Source organism: Excalfactoria chinensis, chromosome 3 (assembly GCF_039878825.1).
Source record: "Excalfactoria chinensis isolate bCotChi1 chromosome 3, bCotChi1.hap2, whole genome shotgun sequence".
Classification (NCBI taxonomy): domain Eukaryota; kingdom Metazoa; phylum Chordata; class Aves; order Galliformes; family Phasianidae; genus Excalfactoria; species Excalfactoria chinensis.
In genome coordinates this window covers 5,943,557-5,964,084 of record NC_092827.1, presented here as the reverse complement: position 1 = coordinate 5,964,084, position 20,528 = coordinate 5,943,557, and the positions used below count along the sequence as shown (strand labels likewise).

The following is a 20,528-nucleotide window of genomic DNA, read 5'->3' as shown; positions in this document are numbered from 1 at the left end:
TGAGAGAGTACCAGTGCTGGAGACTGGCCTGTCATGATGTAGGACACGCAGCTGCTGATGGAAGATGATGCCAGGGCTCAGCAGGCTGCTGCCAGGAGGCCGTGCTGCTCCCCATCAGGTGAGGAGAGAAGAAAACAAAAGTCGTGGCCAAATTAAAAAGGAACACAATGTCTCTCACGTTATACAGAGCAGGCACAGCAACCGGTCCAGGCTGACACAAGGAGCTGGAAGCTGCTCACTGCAGCAGCAGCTGGCAAAACCCAGGATTAACTGCAGACCTGACACCCACCAAGAAGTCACATGGGGCTGCAGTGTCAGTAGAGGCAACACACTGCAGCAACCTCATGTCTCAGGGAGACTGAGGCACTTAGGCTGCCTGGAGTGTGACAGCTCCCAGGCAACAGGCACAGCCCACTGCCTGCCCCAGCGGCAGGAGATGGTGAAGCAGAATTGTTCACAGCAAGAACAGCAAGCGGCTGCAAACCTGGCTGGAGAAACCAGGCATGCTGCTGGCCATGCCTCCACACCACAGACCAAGTGCAGCAGGACAGCAGCAGCAGAGCAGGCACAAGGTTGAAGTGGGTGGAGAGCTGCTGATACAGGGGATATTACGCCATCTCTGGCCTCTGCAGGGGTTTGCTGTCAGCTCCTGCTGTGCCAACACACACTGGTACACAAGAAGCTCCTTGACATCCCTCTGACAGCACCAGCCAACCCTTCCTGCAGGTAGTACAGCGGACACAGTACTTCACACACTTGCACCAGGCCCCCACTGAGCACTTAGAAACAAATGGACAACGGTTAAAAAAAAAAACAACAACCAACCCTCAGTTTATTTCCCTACAAATGCAGAGCTTTCCTTTCAAAAACAGCTCGCTTCACTTGTGGGAGGGTGCAGGGCTGAACTGCAGGGGCAAAAACCCCTCCAGGCCGAGAGCTATGGCTTCCCAAGGGTCATATGCACCTTCAGTTTGCTGAGCAAGCCCCGTGCCCAGTGGGCTGCTCTGTCTCAGCTGCTCCCTGCTGCCACTACAAGGAGTAAAGTCAGATCAGCACAGCTCTGGGTGCACCCCCTGCATCCTGCAGGCTCAGGGCACATGGGGTGGCTACGCCTGCACCAGCAGCAGGCAGAGCAACGAACACCAGTCCATCAGCCTTAAAGGGGAGCAGGGAGCAACTGCAGTTTGAGGCGGTTCATGCAGGTGGGCAGCAGGACAAGGAGTGGGCATCGTAATCCATGAGCTGCACAGCAGCGCTGCCAACAGTCCCTGTGCCTGTGAGCAAAGCAGGAACCGACCAGCCTGGGTGCAGGCACAGGGTGAATCCTGAGTGGCTGCTCCATTGCTGCAGAGATGTGGCTCAGCTCAGGGGATTCCTGGGGCAATCAGTCCCAGGGCCAGCTGTGGGGGGGCCTCCAGCTCCTCCTGGCTCCTTTCGGCTGCCTGGGGGCTGCCCCAGGCGGGGCCAGCTCAGTGGCAGCTGTGCAGTAGATGAGCTCGTTCTGGGCACAGGAGGTGCCAACTCTGAAAAGCAAGAGGAAGGGAGATGTGGTCCATAACATTTGTGGTTGGGAACCCAATATGGACAGGGAGGGGAAGCAGACCTCCACAAGAGAGCCATCAACCTCTTTCCTCTGCAGAGGCCATGCTGGGAGAGGTAGAAAAGCAATAGAGAAAGAGCTTACCTGTTGGTCCATGGGTTCCCCTCCCCAGCTCCTCCATGCAGCTTTGGAAGAGAACAGAGCACCCATCATCTCCAAGCAAGCACCTGCTGAGAGACCCATACTCATGACCCTGCCAACATCGGCCCAGCAGTACCAGGCACTCAGCCTGCAGAAAGCCCTAACCTACTTGCTACCAAACCCTTTCCCCAGGCCATCCTGCTTGATGCTGCAAAGCCACACCTCCTCCCATCAAGAATCCCCCAAGAACAAGTGGCCACATCAGAGGGACACACACACACCTTCACACTTCGCATGTGCTGATGCCCTGATGACACCTGCTTAGAGCAGTCTCAGCCTGCTGGCATTGCCAGACCCATTAGGCACTGGCTTCACAGGTGCATGAGAACAGCCATAATGGAACAGGCTTAGCAAGCCCACCACCACCACCACCCACACCTCTGCATAGACCTGTGGGTTAATACTCCACTTCTGGCCTCCTCCCAGGTTCAGTCCCAGCTCCTAGTCCACACCGTCAGCATGACTGGGCATCCAACCTGGCCTAAGCCCACAGAAGTCAGGGTGAGGAGAGGGCCAGCTCTGGGTTCAAAAGAAGCACATCTGGATGGGCTGTCCTCAGCAAAGAGCACCAGAAACACACTCAGATGTCCCTTATTCTGTCCTGTGGGTAAGTATCAACCCCCCACTGCAAGAGCTGAACTGCAAAATCCGTCCCTCCACAACTCAGCCCCCTGTACATTCAACCTCAGCTGACACAGACAGAGAAAGCAGCAGGAAGCTCCCCCACAGATTTCATCTGAGCTCCCACAAAGCTCGTGGCTTCAGCAGTATCCCTTGCTTGGGACATGGAGAAAGAAACGAGACAGGGCGCACCAAAGCACTCTGTACACACAAGCAACAGCTCACCACCTACCCAGATAAAGTTTCATCGAGGTTTTCATCTTCCTCCTCCTCTTCCTCCTCCTTGCAAGCAAGCAAACAAACAGAAAAGTAGGTCTCTACCACGATCCAGTCTGGGATGCCCAGAGCCTCTTCTGGGGCAGCAGGGCTGTCCCCAGCACCTTCACAAGACAGTCACCCACCAGGCATGACAAGGACAAGACTCGTCTACAAGCAGGAAGGGGAAAAATGGCACCTGCAGTACTGGGCTGATGAAATCCTTGGAGCTCAGACACAGCCACACAAAGGAAGAGACAGACCAAGGTTCTCCTCACATTCCCCAAGCCAGCAGAGCACCAAACACAGGGCGTGAACTGGGGATGAGCCACCAAGCTGAGATAGCTGCTGCACACAGCACACCTTTGCCTAGAGACTGGAGCAGGGTGAGCATGTCCCAGCTGGATGGCCAGGCAGAGAACCACCTGGAGCACGCTGCAAGCAATGATGGCCCCAACCACTGCCAGGCTGGGTCAATGCTGGAAGCACGAAGTCAAGAAGCAAGCATTCAGAGGCTCCTGGGCAGGGACACAATGACAACAGAGACTTGCAACACTAGAAATGCTGTGACTGGCTCGGGACATTCAGTGGGTGTGCAGATGGGCAGGGCTGAGCCTTATCCCAGGCTGGTAAGATGACGACCAGACAAAGGTTCCTCTCCTTAAGAGAGGCTGTCTCACCCCAAACCATGGCACCAAGTACGCTGAGCAGGTTCCAGCTCCCTGTGCAACAGGGCTGGCTGCTTCAATGCTGGGCCTGACAGGAGAGCTCCTAAAGCAAAGATCACCTGAGGCTCCTGCCTTGTGAGCCAGACAGAGCACAGAGTGCTCCCTGTCATGTCAAGCCCGCACATACATGGGGGGCTGTGCAGACACCAACAGGAGCCTGAAAGGCCAGGAGGAGGGAGCTGCAAAAGAGTTACTCTTCTCCTGCCCTAATGCATGACAGCCCTGGGCATGGGCCAGACTTGCACATACTGTACCCCAAACTGGTGTCTGAAGGGAGGGCTCCCCGGGGGAGCTGGCTCACTTGCTCTGCTGGGCTCACTGCGCTCCAAGACGCATGGAGGGTGAAGGGGCTGTTCCTGCCTAGAGCCTGGGACAGGGCAAAAGCAGCAGAGTTAGCACCTGGAACTTGAACAAGGCTCAGCGGGGGATGTACAGGCAGGACTGTGGGCAAGAGACAGAAGCCCCTATTGTGCTTGGGGGACGGTGCAAACAAACATGGGGGACACTGCTCGGGGCAGGTCCCACAGGGCCCTGAGCTGTGCAATAGCTCAGCAGTGCAGAGGAGGTCAGCATGGATAGCAGGGACACCTCCAGCCAGAGACAGGGCAGGCTCCCCTCACAGGGAAGCAGCAGAGAGCACAACAGCAAGGACAGTGCCCTGGCTGGTGCATTTCACCACCCAAGCAGCAAGCCATCTCTCCTCCATACAGCCCAAAACAGGATCTAGCAATGTAGACCCCTATCCCAGGACTAGACAGAGGGAGACATCAGAGAAATTCCTCCTACCTGCGTTTGCTGCTTCCCAGAGATCCAGTGCCATCTGAAAGGCCTGGGCTACTGTCAGAGTCACAGCCTGGGCCTGTGTACAAGAAAGAGGGAAAATGTCTGCTTCCATCTCTGCCCCCAAGCCATGGCAATAGTGCTGCCCAAGAACAGAGCTGCAATGCTTCTATGGAAGGCCAGGGTTCGGTGCTCTGCCAGTCTGTGCCTATGAGCCAGCCCTTCCCAAGAGGAGATCCTAGATGAGCTGGGACAGAAGGACTTCCTGTTGCTCACCATCTACCCCTGCACAATGTGAGGAAACGTGCTTTCCCTGACTCTATTTCCAGCTAGGGTTATAGAAGTAATGGTCTGCTCTCTCTGAAGGGGAAGAAGAAAGGGCTTCATACCCACCCTTACCTCAAAGAACCAAGAGACAAAGAGAAGTGCTTACAATCTTCTTCTTGGGTGACAGGAAGGCATGGCACTCCAGAGCCCCACTCTCCTGGCTCTGTGCAACGTAAGCAAAGACTTTGTTCTGCAGCTTGTCTGTTGTGCAGTAGGAGATCCTATGGGCAGAGAGGAGCTGCTCAGAGAAACAGGGGAACCCAGCACAGGTTTGCTGTGCTCCCAGCACACCAACAAACAAGAAACAGCCTGAGACTGAACCAAAAGGAGCATAGAAAAGCAAAAGCACAACTGGAAGCCAGGCAATAGGATGCTCTGCTTTGGTGTATGAGCTCTTGTGCTGAGTCCTAACATTTGCACCAAGGATATATCCTGACTCCCCTTCTCATCTAGCAATCAGCCCTCAGCCATGCTCCCCTCCCACAAACACACAGCCGAAGTACAACTGGCAGCAGTAAGGAGGGAACAAACAAACAGGAAAACAGCTCTTTAAACTGCCTTTTAGCCAGCTCAAGTGAACTGCAGACCAAGGCACATTCAGGTCATTGCAGCCAGAAAGCAGAAGGGTGGTCCTCTGGTCCCTCATCAGCAAGAAAAGGTAGGCATCCAACTCTTGCCCTAGCTGGGAGGAGGTCTTCTATCCATCAGCCCCAGTCTGACATCCTGCTGAACACAGGACGCAGAAGAGATAAGCAGGGTCCAGAGAAAAGGCCAGAGACTGATGGAGAACACAAAGTGATCCAGGTCCCTGCACGCATTCAGACCTAGGTAGTGCTGTGGGGACCAGCACAAGGACCAGCCCACCCCTGCTGCTCAGGGTCCCACCAGTCTCTTGCTGGTTGCTTGGGAACACCCAGAACCATAGAATCATCTAGGATCACCTCCCTTACCCAGGCCCTCTTGCATGTCATACCCACCTGTAGATGGAGATGTTCTCAACCATCTCTTTGGTGTCAGCGTCCTGCAGTGAGATGCCCCTTGGAGACACTGTCAGAATCACCTTCTGGAACTTGCGAGCTCCCACTCGTGCCTGGCAGTGGAGAGACACCAGACATCCCTGAAGACCCAGTGGGGGCCCTCATCCCACCCTGCTGCTCAGGACTGTGATGTCAATGCTTCCTAAGTCTACTTGCCAGCTCCAAACTGGCTCTTCTCTACAACAGCACAGAGCTGGCTCTCACCGTGGCGACAATCCGGCGGATGGCAGCAGCTGCCATGTCTTCCCCTTTGGGTTTCTCTACCAATGTCATGCCTAGATACTTCAGAGTGAAGCACATCCCCTCAAGCAGCGGTTCCTGCATGTCAGCCCAGCTCTCGGGAAGCTCTGTGAAGACAAAATGATTTAGAAGCAGAAGCCATCTATCAGCAGCCCTGTGGCCAGTCCCAGCAGAGCCACATCTGCTCATTGCAGCTTCAGTGCTCCCAGCAGCAGTGCTGCTGCCTGCTCTCACCACAGCACTCCCCTGGTTCTGTGACTATCTTGTCAGAACAAAGTGAGAAGAGAGCTCACCCTCGAAGCTCTTAGCCCTGGAGGTATAAGCTCTGTCAGCAAAGACATGAAGCTCCTGCATATCTGCACAGGGCCTCAGATCTGCATAGTGCCCAGTGCTATCCACCAAAACCTAATATTTCCAAGGCCTCAACCCTTCACCGCAAGCAGTACATGCTACGTACTGCATTCACCTCATCCACTTCAGGTCCCGACATATCTCAGGAACAGCAGTTTTTGCTGCCCCACTCAGACTGAAATCCCCAAGCTGTCTCAGCGCAAGCAAAGCCAAACTATGATCTGCTGTTATCTGCAGCAGCTGGCTGCCAGGAAAGGGGTAGAACAGCCAGCATTCACAGCTGAAGCAGAGGTGACTGGGAAGCAATCACCCTATATAGGCTCTATGTTACAGAACAGCTTAGACTGGCATTTAAAGAGTGCAAGCTAGCTTCCAGAAGAATGTGTTTTATGGATGAATTCCAATGAACAGAGGGAAGAGAACTCCATGTGCATTACTGGTCTATTAAAAAAAATAAAGGACAAAGAGCATCTGTTCAAAAACTACCCTCATTAGTGAGGAATTTCTTCCTAATGTCTAATCTAAATCTCCCCTTTTAGTTTAAAGCTGTTACCCATCGTACTATCACTGCACCCTCTAACAAAGGATCATAGAATTGCTTGAGCTGGAAGGGACCTTTTAAGGTCAATCTAGCCCAACTCCCTGCACCCAACATGGACACCCACAGCTCCATCAAGTGCTCAGAGCCCCATCCAGCCTGACTTTGGGTGTCTGCAGAGACATTCACCACCTCTTCGGGCAACCTGTGTCAGTACTTCACTAAGAGTCCCATAGGCCTCCAGGTACAGGAAGGCAATAAAGAGGTCATCATGGAGCCTTCCCTTCTCCAGGCTGAACACCCCAGCTGTTCTCACAGGGAGATATTTCAGCCCTCTGAGCATCCTCATGGTCTTCTCTGAACCCACTTCAAAAGGCCCACATCTTTCTTATGTTGGGATTCTTTTGGTGGGGTCTCAAAAGAGAGCAGAGCAGAGGTGGACAATTAGCTCCTCAGTCTCCTCAGATTCCCTAAGGATTAGGGTCCTCAGCACGATCAGCTTCCTTCCGAAACCAATTTACTTCACATTCTGCATGTGCTGGTAGAAGAAGGAGTCCTCACACCACTGTTATTAGTAGAGGACACGCAAAACAAGCACAGTAAAAGCGTACCTACAAGCTCAGCTGACAGAAAGCTCACTCTCATCAAAGACAGAAACTGTTTAGGAGATCAGTGCCATCCGCAAAGGCACACTTCTTTCATACCAACTGCTTCCTCTGGGGACGCTTTTCAAGGACAGATGTAGCAGAACTGAGTACACGTTTACCTTCTCAAACCTCAGAGAGCAGAAGGACGGTGACAGAAGAGCCTGTAGAATCATCTGAGGTTGGAAAAGACCTCTAAGATCATCTAGTCCTCTCATCCAACCCACCTCGCCATGCTCACGTCCCTCAGTGCCACATTTACCCACCTCTGGATGGTGACCCCACCACCTCCCTGGGCAGCTGTGCCACTGCATCACCGCTCTTCCTGAGAACAAATGCTTCCTAATCCCCAACCTGAGCCTCCCCCGGCACAACGTGAGGCAACCACCTCTTGTCATGCAGCAGTTACCTAGAAGAATCCAATCCCCGCCTCACTACAACACCTTTTCAGATACAGAGAACCATGAGATCTCCCTTGAGCCTCCTCACAGAATCACAGAATGACCCGGGTTGGAAGGGACCTCAAGGATCATGTAGTTCCAACCCCCCTGCCTAGCAGGGCCACCAAACATACGCCTTTACTAGATCAGGTTGCCCAGAGCCCCGTCCAACCTGGTCTTGAACACCTCCAAGGACGGGGCATCCACAACCTCCCTGGGCAGCCTGTTCCAGGACCTAACCACTCTCCTAGTAAAGAACTTCCCCCTAACATCCAACCTAAATCTTCCCTCTTTTAACTTAAAACCATTTCCCCTAGTCCTGCTATTATCAGCCCTTTCGAAGAGTTTGCTCCCCTCCTGGGAGTAAGTTCCCTTCAGGTATTGAAAGGCTGCAATGAGGTCACCCCGCAACCTTCTCTTCTCCAGGCTGAACAAACCCAACTCCCTCAGCCTGTCCTCATAGGGGAGGTGCTCCAGCCCTCTGATCATCTTCGTGGCATCATTCTCCTCAGCTGCTCCCCATAACACTTGTGCTTCACACCCCTCACAGTGTCATCATCATTCTATCCACATACACCAGGGCCTCAATGTCTTTCTTGTAGTAAGGAGTATAGGATGAGAAGGGTTAAGCTACAGGGAATCAGCCTGTCTGGATTCACCCATAGAGGAGGGAGAGACAAGGACCAGAGGATTCTATCTGCCATGAGGAGCACCAGATCCAAATGCCTCCCTGGGGATGAGCCCTGCCCGTGCCGTTCACCCTCACATAACGCTTCTCGGGGTTCTTTTTCACCTCTTTCCTGGGATCGGCTCCCAGAACGTTACCGCTCCGCTTATAGAACGCTCTGACCTATAATTGAAGCAGCCCGAATCCACAGGGGAAACCAGACGCCCTCATCCGTACAGCACGTTAAAGCTGCAGCTACCACGGAGCTCAGGCCGAACCTCGCTCCGACCTCTAAGCGCCACTTCAGCCCCACAGAGGCCGCAACCCACCCACAGCCACAACCCGGCTCCGGGCCCACAGACCCCGCTTTATCCCAAGGCCAAAGGAGCCCAGAGCGGCGCTTCCCGCCTCATAGGCCTGCACCGACCCTCAGCCCACCCTCCGCTCCCGGCTCGCACTCACTGCGCCGCCGGCAGAGCCCCAGGCCGTGCCGGGCGAGACGCGGACTCCGCAGCACAGCGCGACCCGCCGCACGGAGCGCCTCCATGGCTGATCGCTGCCGGAACTGGGACGGGGCGGGACCGGAAGTTTGAGATGCTGATAACGGAAGGGGCGGGGCGCCCCTAGAGTATCGACGCGTGATGATGACGTCATCAGCAGTCCGCGCTCAGTGGTTGCTAGGCAACGCGTGTGGGTTGCAGCGGGTACCGCATCAGCGATCCGGTGCTGCTCCCTCTGTCCGTCCCGCACCATGCAGCTCCGGCACGTGCGGACCCTGCTGGCCCCGCAGGTCGTTTCGGGTCGGGGGGAGTCGGTCGGGGGGAGTCCGGGCTGCGGTTGGCACTGAAGTTGTGTGTGTGTGTGTGTGTGTGTGTGTGTGTGTCCCGTAGGACGGCATCGCTCGTGTGAGCTGCGTGGCCTGGTCGGCCAACAACGGCCGCTTCGCCGTGTGCACCTCGGAGAGTGTGGTGCTGCTGTACGACGAGCACGGGGAGCGGCGTGACAAGTTCTCCACCAAGCCCGTGGATGCCAAGGTGAGGGGCCTGGGCCCGGGTTGTCGCCCGTGGCTGTGGGCTGTGTGGATGGGACTTGGTGGCCTTCCCCTGGTGCTCAGTGTGCCCTCTGTCTACAGTACGGCAGGAAGAGTTACGTGGTGAGAGGGATGGCCTTCTCCCCTGACTCCACCAAAATCGCCATTGGCCAAACAGACAACGTTGTCTACGTCTACAGGATCGGAGAGGAGTGGTGAGTCTTGTGGCGGTGTCCAGTGCTGCACCCACAGGGAGGATTGAAGGGTCCTGCTGGGAGAAGGCCCGGCCTGAGAAGGTCGGTGGTGTCCTGGTTGACCAGCAGTTGACCACAAGCTGGCCATGGCAGTGTGCCCCTGTGGCCAAGAAGACCGGTGGGCCAGTGGTATCTTGGGGTGTGCTGCAGAGAGCATGGCTAGTCGGGTAAGGGAGGTGATCTTCTCCCTTTGTTCTGCCCTGGTGAGGCCACATCTAGAGCACTGTGTCCAGTTCTGGGCTCCCCAGTTCAAAAAAGACACAGATCTCCTAGAGGGAGTCCTGGAGAAGGTCACAGAGATAATCAGATCCTGGAGAATCATAGAATCATAGAATCATAGAATTACTCAGGTTGGAAAAGACCTTGAAGATCATCAAGTCCAACCGCAGCCTAACCAGTAGCCTATCTCTTAAAAAACAACCACAAAACAATACCACAACAACAAACCTCTGCTAAATCATATCCCTGAGTACCACATCCAAGCGGCTCTTAAACACATCCAGGGATGGCGATTCAACCACCTCCCTGGGGAGCCCATTCCAGTCCCTAACCACCCTTTCTGTAAAGAAGTTCTTTCTAATATCCAACCTAAACTTGCCCTGGCGCAACTTGAGGCCATTTCCCCTCGTCCTGTCACAAGTCAGTAGTGAGAATAGACCTGCCCCACTCTCACTGTAAGAACCTTTCAGGTACTGGAAGACAGCAATAAGGTCTCCCCTCAGCCTCCTCTTCCTCAGACTAAACAGCCCCAGCTTCCTTAGTCTCTCCTCATAGGGCTGATTCTCCAAGCCCTTAACAAGCCTCGTTGCCCTTCTCTGGACCTGCTCCAGTACCTCCATGTCCTTCTTGTGCTGAGGTGCCCAAAACTGGACACAGTACTCGAGGTGAGGCCTCACCAATGCTGAGTACAGGGGCATCTCCTGTATGCGGAAAGGCCAAGAGCCCTGGGACTCTTTTGCCTTTTTTAACTGGGACTCTTTTACCTCTTCCAAGCCTGATCATCAGCATAGAACACGCAGTGATACAGATCATCCAACCTGAGTGAATCACTGCATATTAAAATGGGCTAAAGATAAAGGGTGGGGTTGCCAGAATAGGCAGTTTTACCAGCTTCACCAATAGGCTTTTCTGTCTGCCTTTTTCTGCAGGGGTGACAAGAAGGTGATATGCAACAAGTTCATCCAAATGGTGAGACACAGGCTACACATTTTCTCCACAGGACAGGGACAACAGTTAGATTTCTCTCTGCTCATACTCAGAGACATATGCGGGCAAACTGTCAGTGATATCTGATTACTCAAAGACATGGATAGAAGCTAAGATAATCTCTACATTTTGAGACATGTCTCCAAGCTTGAGAGGCCTCCTAATGCTGTGATGTGACACAGTAATTAGCTGTTTATTGATCAGTGCAGTCAGTTACAAAACTTCAGGGATGACTCGTGGCATCGGCGGACAGAATGTTTTATGTGAGTTGAAATGGAAAAACAGAAAAGAATCTGAGCCTGTTTTTCACAGATCAGCAGCTCTAAATGTTTCTGCAGCTGATCAAAGATCAGACATTTGCTGTAATCCATCCATTGCTTCCTGCAGCGGAGCAATACTGGTGCCTGACTGAGACCAGAACTAGAAGAAAATCTGTCCATTGATTCCCAACCAGATACGATTGCTTCCTTGTACCTCCTTCTCCTGTCTCAGAGAAGAGTAACCAAGACGGTGGATCTGCCTTTGCAGTTGTTCCCCAGCCACCATTTCCATTCTGCAGACAGTAGCAGAGGGGGTAGATGGGTAGCCAAGTTTTGCACTGTCACAGGATTGCAGATGTTGATAGCCTGTGCATGGAGTTTTGGGCTCTTGGGCTCAAGACTCACCCAGTTTAACTTGCAGTTCTGCAGGCAGCAATATGTTCCTACCCTGACATGTTAAAAGGCCTGGAAGTGTGACCTGGTTACCTTATAGCATGTCAGACTTGGAGTGGATTTACATTACCAGCCAAATATGCTTTGCTTTTTCCATATGGTTCATAATTTTAGGGTGCATCATTACCCCAAGATTACCCATTAACCAAAATGTTAACCATGCAGAATTCAGTCAAAATGCAGTTTTGACATGTTCTAATACTACTTAGGTTTGTAATTTCATTCAGGCTATGTTCTTGGCCTTTTTAGCGTTCTGCTTCTCTAGTTCTACCTGCACATGTCAGTGAGCACTCTATCCAAACTTACTGAAATGCGTCAGTTGAAATGTGAAGCAGTTGAACTCTCTTTGGCCCTCTCTTACAATTAGGTTTCATGGTCAGATTTGTTCACCTGATCCCCAAACCTCAGATTCTGAGAATTCCTTTGATTTGGGTTTAATAAACCTGTTTCTGCCTGGCCTACTTGGTAGCATCTGATTACTAACTTGCTTGTAAATAAAATAATATATAAATAAACACCATTTGATGCTCAGCTTTAACTTTTCTAAGCCTCTAACTGTACCCTAGCTCACTGTTACCTAGTTCAGACATGAGTATGGAGTGCCTTAATCCCACATTAAGGTCCATTCCAGTGCCCACATCTCTTTCTTGATCTGAATGGTCTTACTTTTTGTGAGCTGCCTTATGTAGTGGACAAGAAGCTTTCTGAGTAGGGTGGAGCTTTTACTTCTTTTTTCTTCCTCTCTGGCAGAGTGCTGTGACCTGCTTATTGTGGCCAGCGGAGAATAGTATCGTCTTTGGTCTTGCCGAAGGAAAGGTAGAGAAACTTGTTACTTACCTGATTTTCTTTTCCATGCAAGGTCTATGAAAGCTTGCAAGCACCTGCACTTCAAAGTAGAAAACATTACTGTGTGGGCTTAGGACACTGATCAGCAATGAAGGGATTACACCACTGGCATAAACGTCCTGATTTTGGTTCCCAGCTAGTCATAGAATGGCCTGGGTTGAAAAGGACCACAATGACCATCCAGTTTCATCCCCCCTGCTGTGTGCTGGGTCGCCAGTCACCAGCCCAGGCTGCCCAGAGCCACATCCAGCCTGGCCTTGAATGCCTGCAGGGATGGGGCATCCACAGCCTCCTTGGGCAACCTGTTCCAGAGTGTCATCACCCTCTGCGTGAAAAGTCCTTGGAGGTCGTCCTGGATCCTTATGTCCTTTTCCTGTGCTGTCCTAGAAATGTGGAAGTGTGAATGCAGCACTAATTTTTCCACTTGTTCTCTATCCTACCAGAAACAAATGAGCTTCCTACTATTAGGAAGCTTATATAAGTTATATAAACTTAGTCCTTATAAACTGGAAAGCCTCTGGGGATATTACAGTGCAGGAAGTCCGCTGTTCTGTATGGGGCCAGGAGCAACACTGACCCTTCTCTTTTTCAGGTTCGTTTAGCAAATACAAAGAACAACAAATCTTCCACCATTTATGGGACAGATTCCTATGTGGTCTCGCTAGCCTCCAAGTGAGTATGGAATTGCTTTAGCTATGCTGCTTTGGCTCATTCTCCTGCCCAGCTGTTGGCCCTAGTAGAACTTGTGGCAATATGGGATGTTGGCAGTGTGTCTTTATGCTGTTGGCTCCTATCAAGATGATAAAATTCCCTGCTTTCCAGAATAAATTGCTTTCTAAAATCTGACACCTGGCCTCTCCACACCCTTCTCTTTCCCTTCTTTCCTCCCCAGTCTCCCCCTTTCCTCCTCCTGCCTTTTCTTCCTCATATTTCTAAACACAGCTCATGCTGTTATTGATTTAGTGGTAAATGTGGGATTGAAATAGACAGAAGGCAACGTTCATAGAATTTGTATTCCATAAATGAATTTTCATTAAAAGTATTCATTCTATGTACATCACATTAAGCCTTTTTCCTCTTCTTTACTCCTCCCTTTTTGCATAGAGAAATACATGATATAATAATGCTATAGATAATGGTTTTAGTCTTGGAGTGTTTGTCGAGATGTTTTCTTTCCAACTGTTGTTGCTTTTAGGGATTACTGGTGTTACAATACCCAGCCTCATTTCCATAGGAGTTTCAATGAAAAGATTGTTTGAAACACCTTGTTATAAGAAGTTTTTATTATGTCACTTAAGTTTCCTTAGCCTCTCTGTGTTTTAGTAATGTAGTATGTTATAGTAAGTTAGTTATTGTGCTTTGTGATGAAGATATTTAATTGCCCACTCTCCTCTCTATATACCTTTGTCAGCTCTCTTTTTACAGACACTGGTACAGTACTACATTTCCTTGTGTTCACCACCCTACTTATGTTTGGTGAAGGCTCCTTTGATGAGGAACCACAGCCTTGTCCCTGGGACTGGTTTCTTTAGGGAGGCATAGAAAAACAAAGATGCAAGTCTTCCTGCAACTTCACGTCATCCTGACTGTTTCTTTACAGCGTGTCGGGGAAGGGAATCCTGTCTGGCCATGCAGATGGAACCATAGTACGCTTCTTCTTTGATGATGAGGGCTCAGGAGAATCACAGGTATCAAAGATCCTTATTCAGTGAGCAGAATTTCCATCTATGCAATTTAATCCCCAGCTCAAGAGCTCTGTAAAATGATCAGGTTGTAGAGGGAGTGCAAGTCTGGAGAGAAGCAGTCTGTGTTTGCTGGAATTGGTTTTGTGCAGCACCGATATAGATGGAGCAGTAATGAGGTACTTGAAACTACTCTTGAGTGTAGTGGTAAGAGAGGTATTTCTTCTGTGTGTGAGACATGAGGTTTTTCAGGTATCTGGGAAGATCTCATTTTAGGCTGTCTTGAAGAACGATGCTTGCATGGGTAGGGTTTTCAGGGAACAATCCCAAGTTCACATTGTGTCTCTGGACAGGATACTGTGGGCACCCAGCATTTCTCCCAAGCCTCCTTTTTCTCTCCATAAGTCTCACTGTTTTAAGCTGTGGTGAAGAAATGCTATTCCTACTAAGATCTTTTCTTTTTAATTGAAGCAATTTGAGCACATCTGCCTTTTAGCATGATAAACTGAAAGGCCCAAAATGTACTCTGCCAGGTTAATAATGCATCCCAGTCTAGTTAATATTATCGATCTTCTTACTGACGTCAGCAATCTTCTCTCCTAGTTAAATGAGTGGAATAGTTCGTATATCTCAGCTCTGGTTTCTGTCTGCCTTCCTACAGCCTAGGGAATGCAGGCAAAGAAACACCCATGAACTGGTCTTTATGGAAAGGCATCATACTGGTCTCATTCTGGTAAACTACAGAGCTCAGCTGAGGGCTAAATCTAACGTTGTGTTCAAAGTCTTATCTCCTTTCTTATGTAGGGTAAGCTGGTGGTGCATCCTTGTCCTCCTTATGCCCTTGCCTGGGCTTTGAACAGCATCGTGGCTGCAGGATGTGATAAGAAGATTGTAGCTTATGGGAGGGAGGGCAACGTAATTCAAACCTTTGACTATAGCCGAGACTCCTCAGAGAAGGAATTCACCACAGCAGCTGCCAGTCCTGGTGGCCAGGCTGTTGTCATTGGAAGCTATGATAGGTACGATATCTGATGGTAAAGTCTCCCTTTTGTAGTGCTTCCTCCTTCAACTGTGTTCATTTCTTCATTGTTTTTTATCTCTTCTCATAGGCTGAGGGTTTTGAACTGGAGCCCACGCCGTGGTGCTTGGGAGGAAGCCAAGCCCAAAGAAATACCTCACCTCTATACCATCACATCTTTAGCGTGGAAGAGGGATGGCTCAAGAATCTGTGTGGTTTGTATCACAAATTAGTAGCCTTGAGCCAACGAATCAAATGCCACGTGTAGTCTCAGGCATTCCCTTGAGATCAGAGTTATGTGGTACGGAGAGGGCTCATCAGATTAGTCACCATCACCTAGGAGTGTGATGCAAGGTGCCAAGGTGCCTTGTAAAGGGGATGCTGCTAAAGTCAGGTGTGCATATGCCCAGTGAGAGGACAAGAGGCAGTGGGCACAAACAAACACAAGAAATTCCATCAGGAGACATTTCTTCCCTGTGCAGGAGGCTGAGCCATGAAACAGGTTGATCTAGAGGGTTTGGGAATCTTCCTCCTTGGAGATCTTCAAAAGCCATCTGGATGTGGTCATGGGCAACCTGCTCTAGATGACTCTTGCTTTCGCAGGGGATTTAGACCAGGTGACCTCCAGAGTTCTCTGCCAGCCCTAAACTATTCTGTGATATTTTCAATGAGCCTGGAAAATACCATGAATGGTTGTATAATGACTCAGAGGTAGCAACCCCTTTTTTGGCTCAATAAGGTCAGCATAGCTTCTCTAGGGCAGTATTATGAGCACCAGTTCCAGAAAAACTGAACTGTTTCTTATTTTCCGTGTGCTGTTTTCAGTTCATAGCTCTCTTTTTTCTACTCACAGTCTATGGGCTCTGGTCTAGCTTTCCCTATTAAGTAAATCTTTAAAGCTCTTCTAGTTGAGTTTTCAGTTGCATTGGACTCAATGAACTTTATGGGTCCCTTCCAACTCAGAATATTCTATTATTCTAAATTAGTCTTTCTTTAAACATTTCTTTATTAAGTTAAATATCTCCCTACATAATTTAACGAATTTTAAAGAGATTGCTATTTACAGCTTCTTTTTGGTAGTTTATCCATCTTTTTATGTTCAACAAAGTCAAGAACCCTTAAAATCTTTTCAGAGAATTAGTTGAGTAAGAACAAATATTTGCAGAGGAAGGGAAGGAAATAAGAGATATGTGAGTGCTGGAAGGAATGGAGATGTTATAAAGAAAAGGATAAAGGTGGAAGGATTCTGTTGGAAGGGAGGAGAGTTTGGGAGGGTAGAAGAGGGTTTGTGGGAAGTAGCAATAATGAGGAATAAAGGAGATGAAGATAAAGATGAGGATAAAAAGAAATTATTTTTTATCCCTCTCTCTGTCATGTGTGTGCCAATGTTTGGAAAGCTCCATTTCTCTAGAATTTTTCCTGTTCTTTTAAGAAAGTCAGAATAGGGCTGGTCCTTATGCATCTGGAGGCTAGTTCTGCAGACCTCTGACCTTCTTTGCGTGAGTAAGGTCTGAATACCTCCCCTTAAATTCATTGACTAAGAAGTGTGTTTGTTACCCCAGGGCACTCTGTGTGGAGGTGTTGAACAGTTTGACTGCTGCCTTCGTAGAAGCATTTACAAAAATAAATTTGAAATGACATATGTGGGACCAAGCCAGGTAAGTGAATGTCCAATAAGATAACATCTCTTGGTGAAAATGATACCTTCACTAAAACTTAATGTGTTTTAAGTTATTTGTGCCATCAGCTTCTTTTCTGCCCATAAACTGTCTCTGGTCCTTGTCCCAAACATTCAGATTCCTCGTAATCTGCAAAGAGAATTCTGTAAATTCTATAGTAGTTATCAGCTCCATTACAACTACGCAACTAGACTTGAAAGAGTTCTGAGTAATGGTGTATTTCCCGAAGTCCATCTCCCTCATTCTCTCCTCCCTCTAAAGCAGTTACACCTCCTTTAAAAAAATATGCACCAAAATCATCATGGCAAGTTACCAAAGCATTTTAGGTGCACATTTACATCTATGTTTTGTCCACAGCAATTTGTTGGGAGGGACACAGGGAATATTCCAGGAACAGGGTCAAGTCTGGGTGGAAATTTGGTAGTAGAAAAAGATAATGGAATTTATTTCCTACCTTGTGAATTCGTTTGAGGTACCTCTGAGTAAAATACAGGCTTCTTAAGCGTCCTTAATTTCATTCAACTTTACCTGGTTCAAAATCAGGTAGTAAAGGTGCAGAAACAATCCGGGCATCCTTCATCTTAGGGATCCCTCTATCTTAAGGAAAGACAGATATCTGGTGGCCCATACATCAGACACATTATTGCTGGGTGACATCAACCCCAACAAGCTCAGTGAGGTAATGGAAGGGGCTTGCTCATGATGATCAAGCAGGACTCCAAGAGAATGGCTTATCCTTGAGAGCGTGAGTAGTCCTCCAATTAGTCTAGAAACTTCCAAATGGTAGAAGTGACAGTCCCACACTTCTACTAGTCATCATCCCATACAAAATAAACTGTAAGATTTCTTTATAAAACAGGGTGAAATTGTATGAGGGGATATCTAAACAACCAAATATCACCTGTTACATAATCCTTCATAGGCCAGGGATGGTCTTCCTCTATGTTTGGAAAGCAGGCTTCATATTTTTTCCTACTTTCTGTAGGTCATTGTGAAAAACCTCTCATCAGGAACTCGTGTTGTATTGAAATCCCACTATGGTTATGAAATCGATGAGGTGAAGATCTTAGGGAAAGACAGATATCTGGTGGCCCATACATCAGACACGTTACTGCTGGGTGACATCAACTCCAACAAGCTCAGTGAGGTAATGGAAAATGTTTCATGAATGTCAAATAATTAACTTTGCAACTCACAAGATACGTTGTCTGCATGGAAAAAATACAGTTATTTTCAAAGAATCAAAGAATAATTTAGGTTGGAAGGGATTTGGGGATGTATCTTATCAAACCACTTGTGCAAAGAAGGTTCATCTTCATAGGTGTTTCCTAAGGTTTCCCTTCTCTAAGTTGAAAAAGACCAATTCCTTTAGCTTCTGCTCGTAGTGTAAGTGTCCCAGCCCCAAACATCTTAATGGCTTTCTGCTGAATTTGCTCCAGTTTGCTCTTAGCAAAGAGAAAATTCAAGACCAGCTGATGAGAGTGAATGTGTCCAAATCAATGGGACCCAATGACATGCATCCCAGGGACCAGAAGGAACTGGCTGATGTGGTTGCCAGGCTCCTGTCATACTTGAGAAGTCATGGCTGCCAGGTGAAGTCTAGATTAAACGTTAGGAGGAAAGTCTTCACTTTAGGGTGGTGAGGCCCTGGCACAGCTGCCCAGAGAAGAGTGGGTGCTCCATCCCTGGCCAAGCTGGATGGGGCCCTGGGCAGCTTGAGCTGTGGGGGACACTAAGCTCATGGCAGGGAGGTCAGGACTAGATAATCTTTAAGGTCCCTTCCAACCCAATCCATTCTATGATTCTATGATTTATCAGCATTTTCACTGTTTAGTACTGGGAGAGTGGAGAGGGGAGGGCAGTACTGGGTGCACATCTGCGCATTCCAGATATGAATGTATGAATTCTATTGTGCTTTCTCTTAAAAAAAAATAAAAAATATATGTTAAAAATGTATTCATGAGTACCACAGCTTGTGCCAGTACCATTTCCAGTACAGAACAATCCAGACTAAACTTCCCAATGCCTTGAGCCTGTGTGCAGAGTGATGAGATTATATGCCAAGCCTGGAAAATGTAGGCAGTAGGTAAATAGCAAAAGTATTAACAACACCCCAGGACATTTTTTGCTTGTTTGCACAAGTGATTATATTCAGACCAATGATATGCTCACAAATCGGTCTGGGGATGGTAGTTCCTAATTATAGATTTGAGTTGGAAGATACTGCTGGAAACTTAGGCAGACTAAATCTCTGTATCAGATTTCTGACCACTTGCCTGTTGTAATCACAGCAACTATTGAATTACCTCGTACTCTTCTCAGATTCCAAGTGAACAACAGTGTTGGCAGCTGGAGGACTGGAATGTGATCACTTGTGCAGTGTAGTTCTTGTTATCTCTCCTGGGAGATTAGAGCTTACCACAGACAACAGTATTTCCCTCCTAAAGCTGTCAGCCTGGACTGCTCACCCTGTGTCATTGCATTGTAGGTAGCCTGGCAAGGATCTGGAGGGAATGAGAAGTTCTTCTTCGACAATGAGAACGTAAGTTGGATGGTACAGGGTGCTACTGTAAATGCTGGGTAAAGAAGTGTATGATCTGGCAGAAAAAGTGACAAGCAAATTCCTGGAAAGTAGTGTTTTTCATCTGGTTCCTGGACTGATCCTCTCTGTGTGCATCCCAGTCTGCTTCTTCACTGTGATCCCAATCTGCTTCTTCACCGTGCTTTCCTTTTCCACATTTTTCCACGTTTGTCAGGTATAGAGCAAATCCACTGTGATGACTGTGTAAGCAATAACCACATAGGAGAGAGGAGAAAAATAGCCAGAGAGGATGTTAGAGGTACAGAGAACAACATGTGTTAACTGTCTGGAATCCTGTGCTGTTTGGCATGGCAGGAAGATATGGACAAGTTTAGATTTATTGTCTGATAGCTCTCAGAATGACAGCTTGGCTCTTCCTGTGGGAATGATAGGCCCAGAACGAAACTTACCAGCCTTGAAGCAGTCACAACAAGAAGACAAAAGCAGTTCCTTGCTCATTCTAGGGGGTTTGAATTTATATTTGTCTGAAGCAGTCTTTTTCTGCTCAACTCACTGGTAGGTATTGGTGCTCACCTGGCTTTTCTGTAACAGTGCATTCACCTCTCTCTTACAGGTCTGCATGATCTTTAATGCAGGCGAGCTGACACTGGTGGAATATGGAAGCAATGACATCTTAGGGTCTGTTCGCACGGAGTTTGTGAATCCTCATCTGGTCAGGTAAGTGTGATACCTGCCTGTGTAGCCAGTACTGATGTTTTGTGGGAGCAATCTCAGTTATGTACACTTGGAAGTGTACCACTCTGTAGAATGTAGCTTACAGGCACTGGGACCTGACCACACATTGCTGCATGTTTTCAGAGTAGTCCAGCCAACGGTTGGGGTTTAATTGTCGTGTTGTGATTAAGGGTTGTAACGTTTTGGAAGCACTTGTAAAGCCCATTTTCTTCTTTGTTTATTCAAACCTGACTTGGTTATTGCCTGAAAAGGAATCTGTGCATGTACTCAGGCATCTCTGTATCCAGCTGATCCTAGCACGACATTGCTGGGGACTTCAGGTGCAAGTGGGAACTCCTCTGTCTCTCTAAAATATCATACTCCCTTTACTAATTCAGGAGGAGAGAAGGGAAAATCATGGGCTGCTCAGAGGTGGAAGCATCATAACTGATTTGCTATAGGGAACCGTAGGTCC

The 20,528-nt window shown here is 48.8% G+C and overlaps 2 protein-coding genes across 6 annotated transcripts in view; one reads left to right on the top strand and one right to left on the bottom strand.

Annotated features, from left to right (window-relative positions):
• Window positions 1-805: 805 nt before the first annotated feature.
• Window positions 806-8,939, bottom strand: LOC140249770 (low density lipoprotein receptor adapter protein 1-like). Of its 4 annotated transcripts, none has more exons than XM_072331889.1 (9): window positions 8,832-8,939; window positions 5,694-5,836; window positions 5,430-5,542; window positions 4,559-4,673; window positions 4,132-4,204; window positions 3,600-3,712; window positions 2,595-2,644; window positions 1,685-1,770; window positions 806-1,523 (listed from the first exon to the last, which is right to left on the bottom strand). In XM_072331889.1, the coding sequence occupies exons 1-9, from the start codon at window positions 8,914-8,916 to the stop codon at window positions 1,360-1,362; spliced, it is 942 nt and encodes a 313-aa protein (XP_072187990.1). In that variant the 5' UTR covers window positions 8,917-8,939; the 3' UTR covers window positions 806-1,359. The 4 variants fall into 4 exon arrangements, with proteins under 4 accessions (XP_072187990.1, XP_072187991.1, XP_072187992.1 ...); XM_072331890.1 differs by having other exon boundaries at window positions 1,685-1,767; XM_072331891.1 differs by having other exon boundaries at window positions 1,685-1,725.
• Window positions 8,940-8,989: 50 nt separating this feature from the next.
• Window positions 8,990-20,528, top strand: part of IFT172 (intraflagellar transport 172) — a 29,509-nt gene continuing 17,970 nt past the window's right edge. For both annotated transcript variants that reach the window (XM_072331198.1, XM_072331197.1), the window contains exons 1-13: window positions 8,990-9,159; window positions 9,260-9,403; window positions 9,502-9,614; window positions 10,802-10,841; window positions 12,323-12,388; window positions 13,011-13,090; window positions 14,019-14,106; window positions 14,905-15,119; window positions 15,210-15,333; window positions 16,681-16,776; window positions 17,783-17,944; window positions 19,286-19,339; window positions 19,953-20,056. In XM_072331198.1, the coding sequence (XP_072187299.1) occupies window positions 9,121-9,159; window positions 9,260-9,403; window positions 9,502-9,614; window positions 10,802-10,841; window positions 12,323-12,388; window positions 13,011-13,090; window positions 14,019-14,106; window positions 14,905-15,119; window positions 15,210-15,333; window positions 16,681-16,776; window positions 17,783-17,944; window positions 19,286-19,339; window positions 19,953-20,056 (1,325 nt within the window). In that variant the 5' untranslated portion in view covers window positions 8,990-9,120. The remainder of the gene's footprint in view (window positions 9,160-9,259; window positions 9,404-9,501; window positions 9,615-10,801; window positions 10,842-12,322; window positions 12,389-13,010; window positions 13,091-14,018; window positions 14,107-14,904; window positions 15,120-15,209; window positions 15,334-16,680; window positions 16,777-17,782; window positions 17,945-19,285; window positions 19,340-19,952; window positions 20,057-20,528) is intronic.

Coding starts and splice junctions, on each gene's coding strand:
- LOC140249770 (XM_072331889.1), bottom strand. CDS start 8,916: ATGGAGGCGCTCCGTGCGGCGGGTCGCGCTGTGCTGCGGAGTCCGCGT. Junction 5,543..5,693: donor TCCGCCGGATTGTCGCCACG/GTGAGAGCCAGC, acceptor CTCCACTGCCAG/GCACGAGTGGGAGCTCGCAA. Junction 4,205..4,558: donor TGTCACCCAAGAAGAAGATT/GTAAGCACTTCT, acceptor TCTTGTACACAG/GCCCAGGCTGTGACTCTGAC.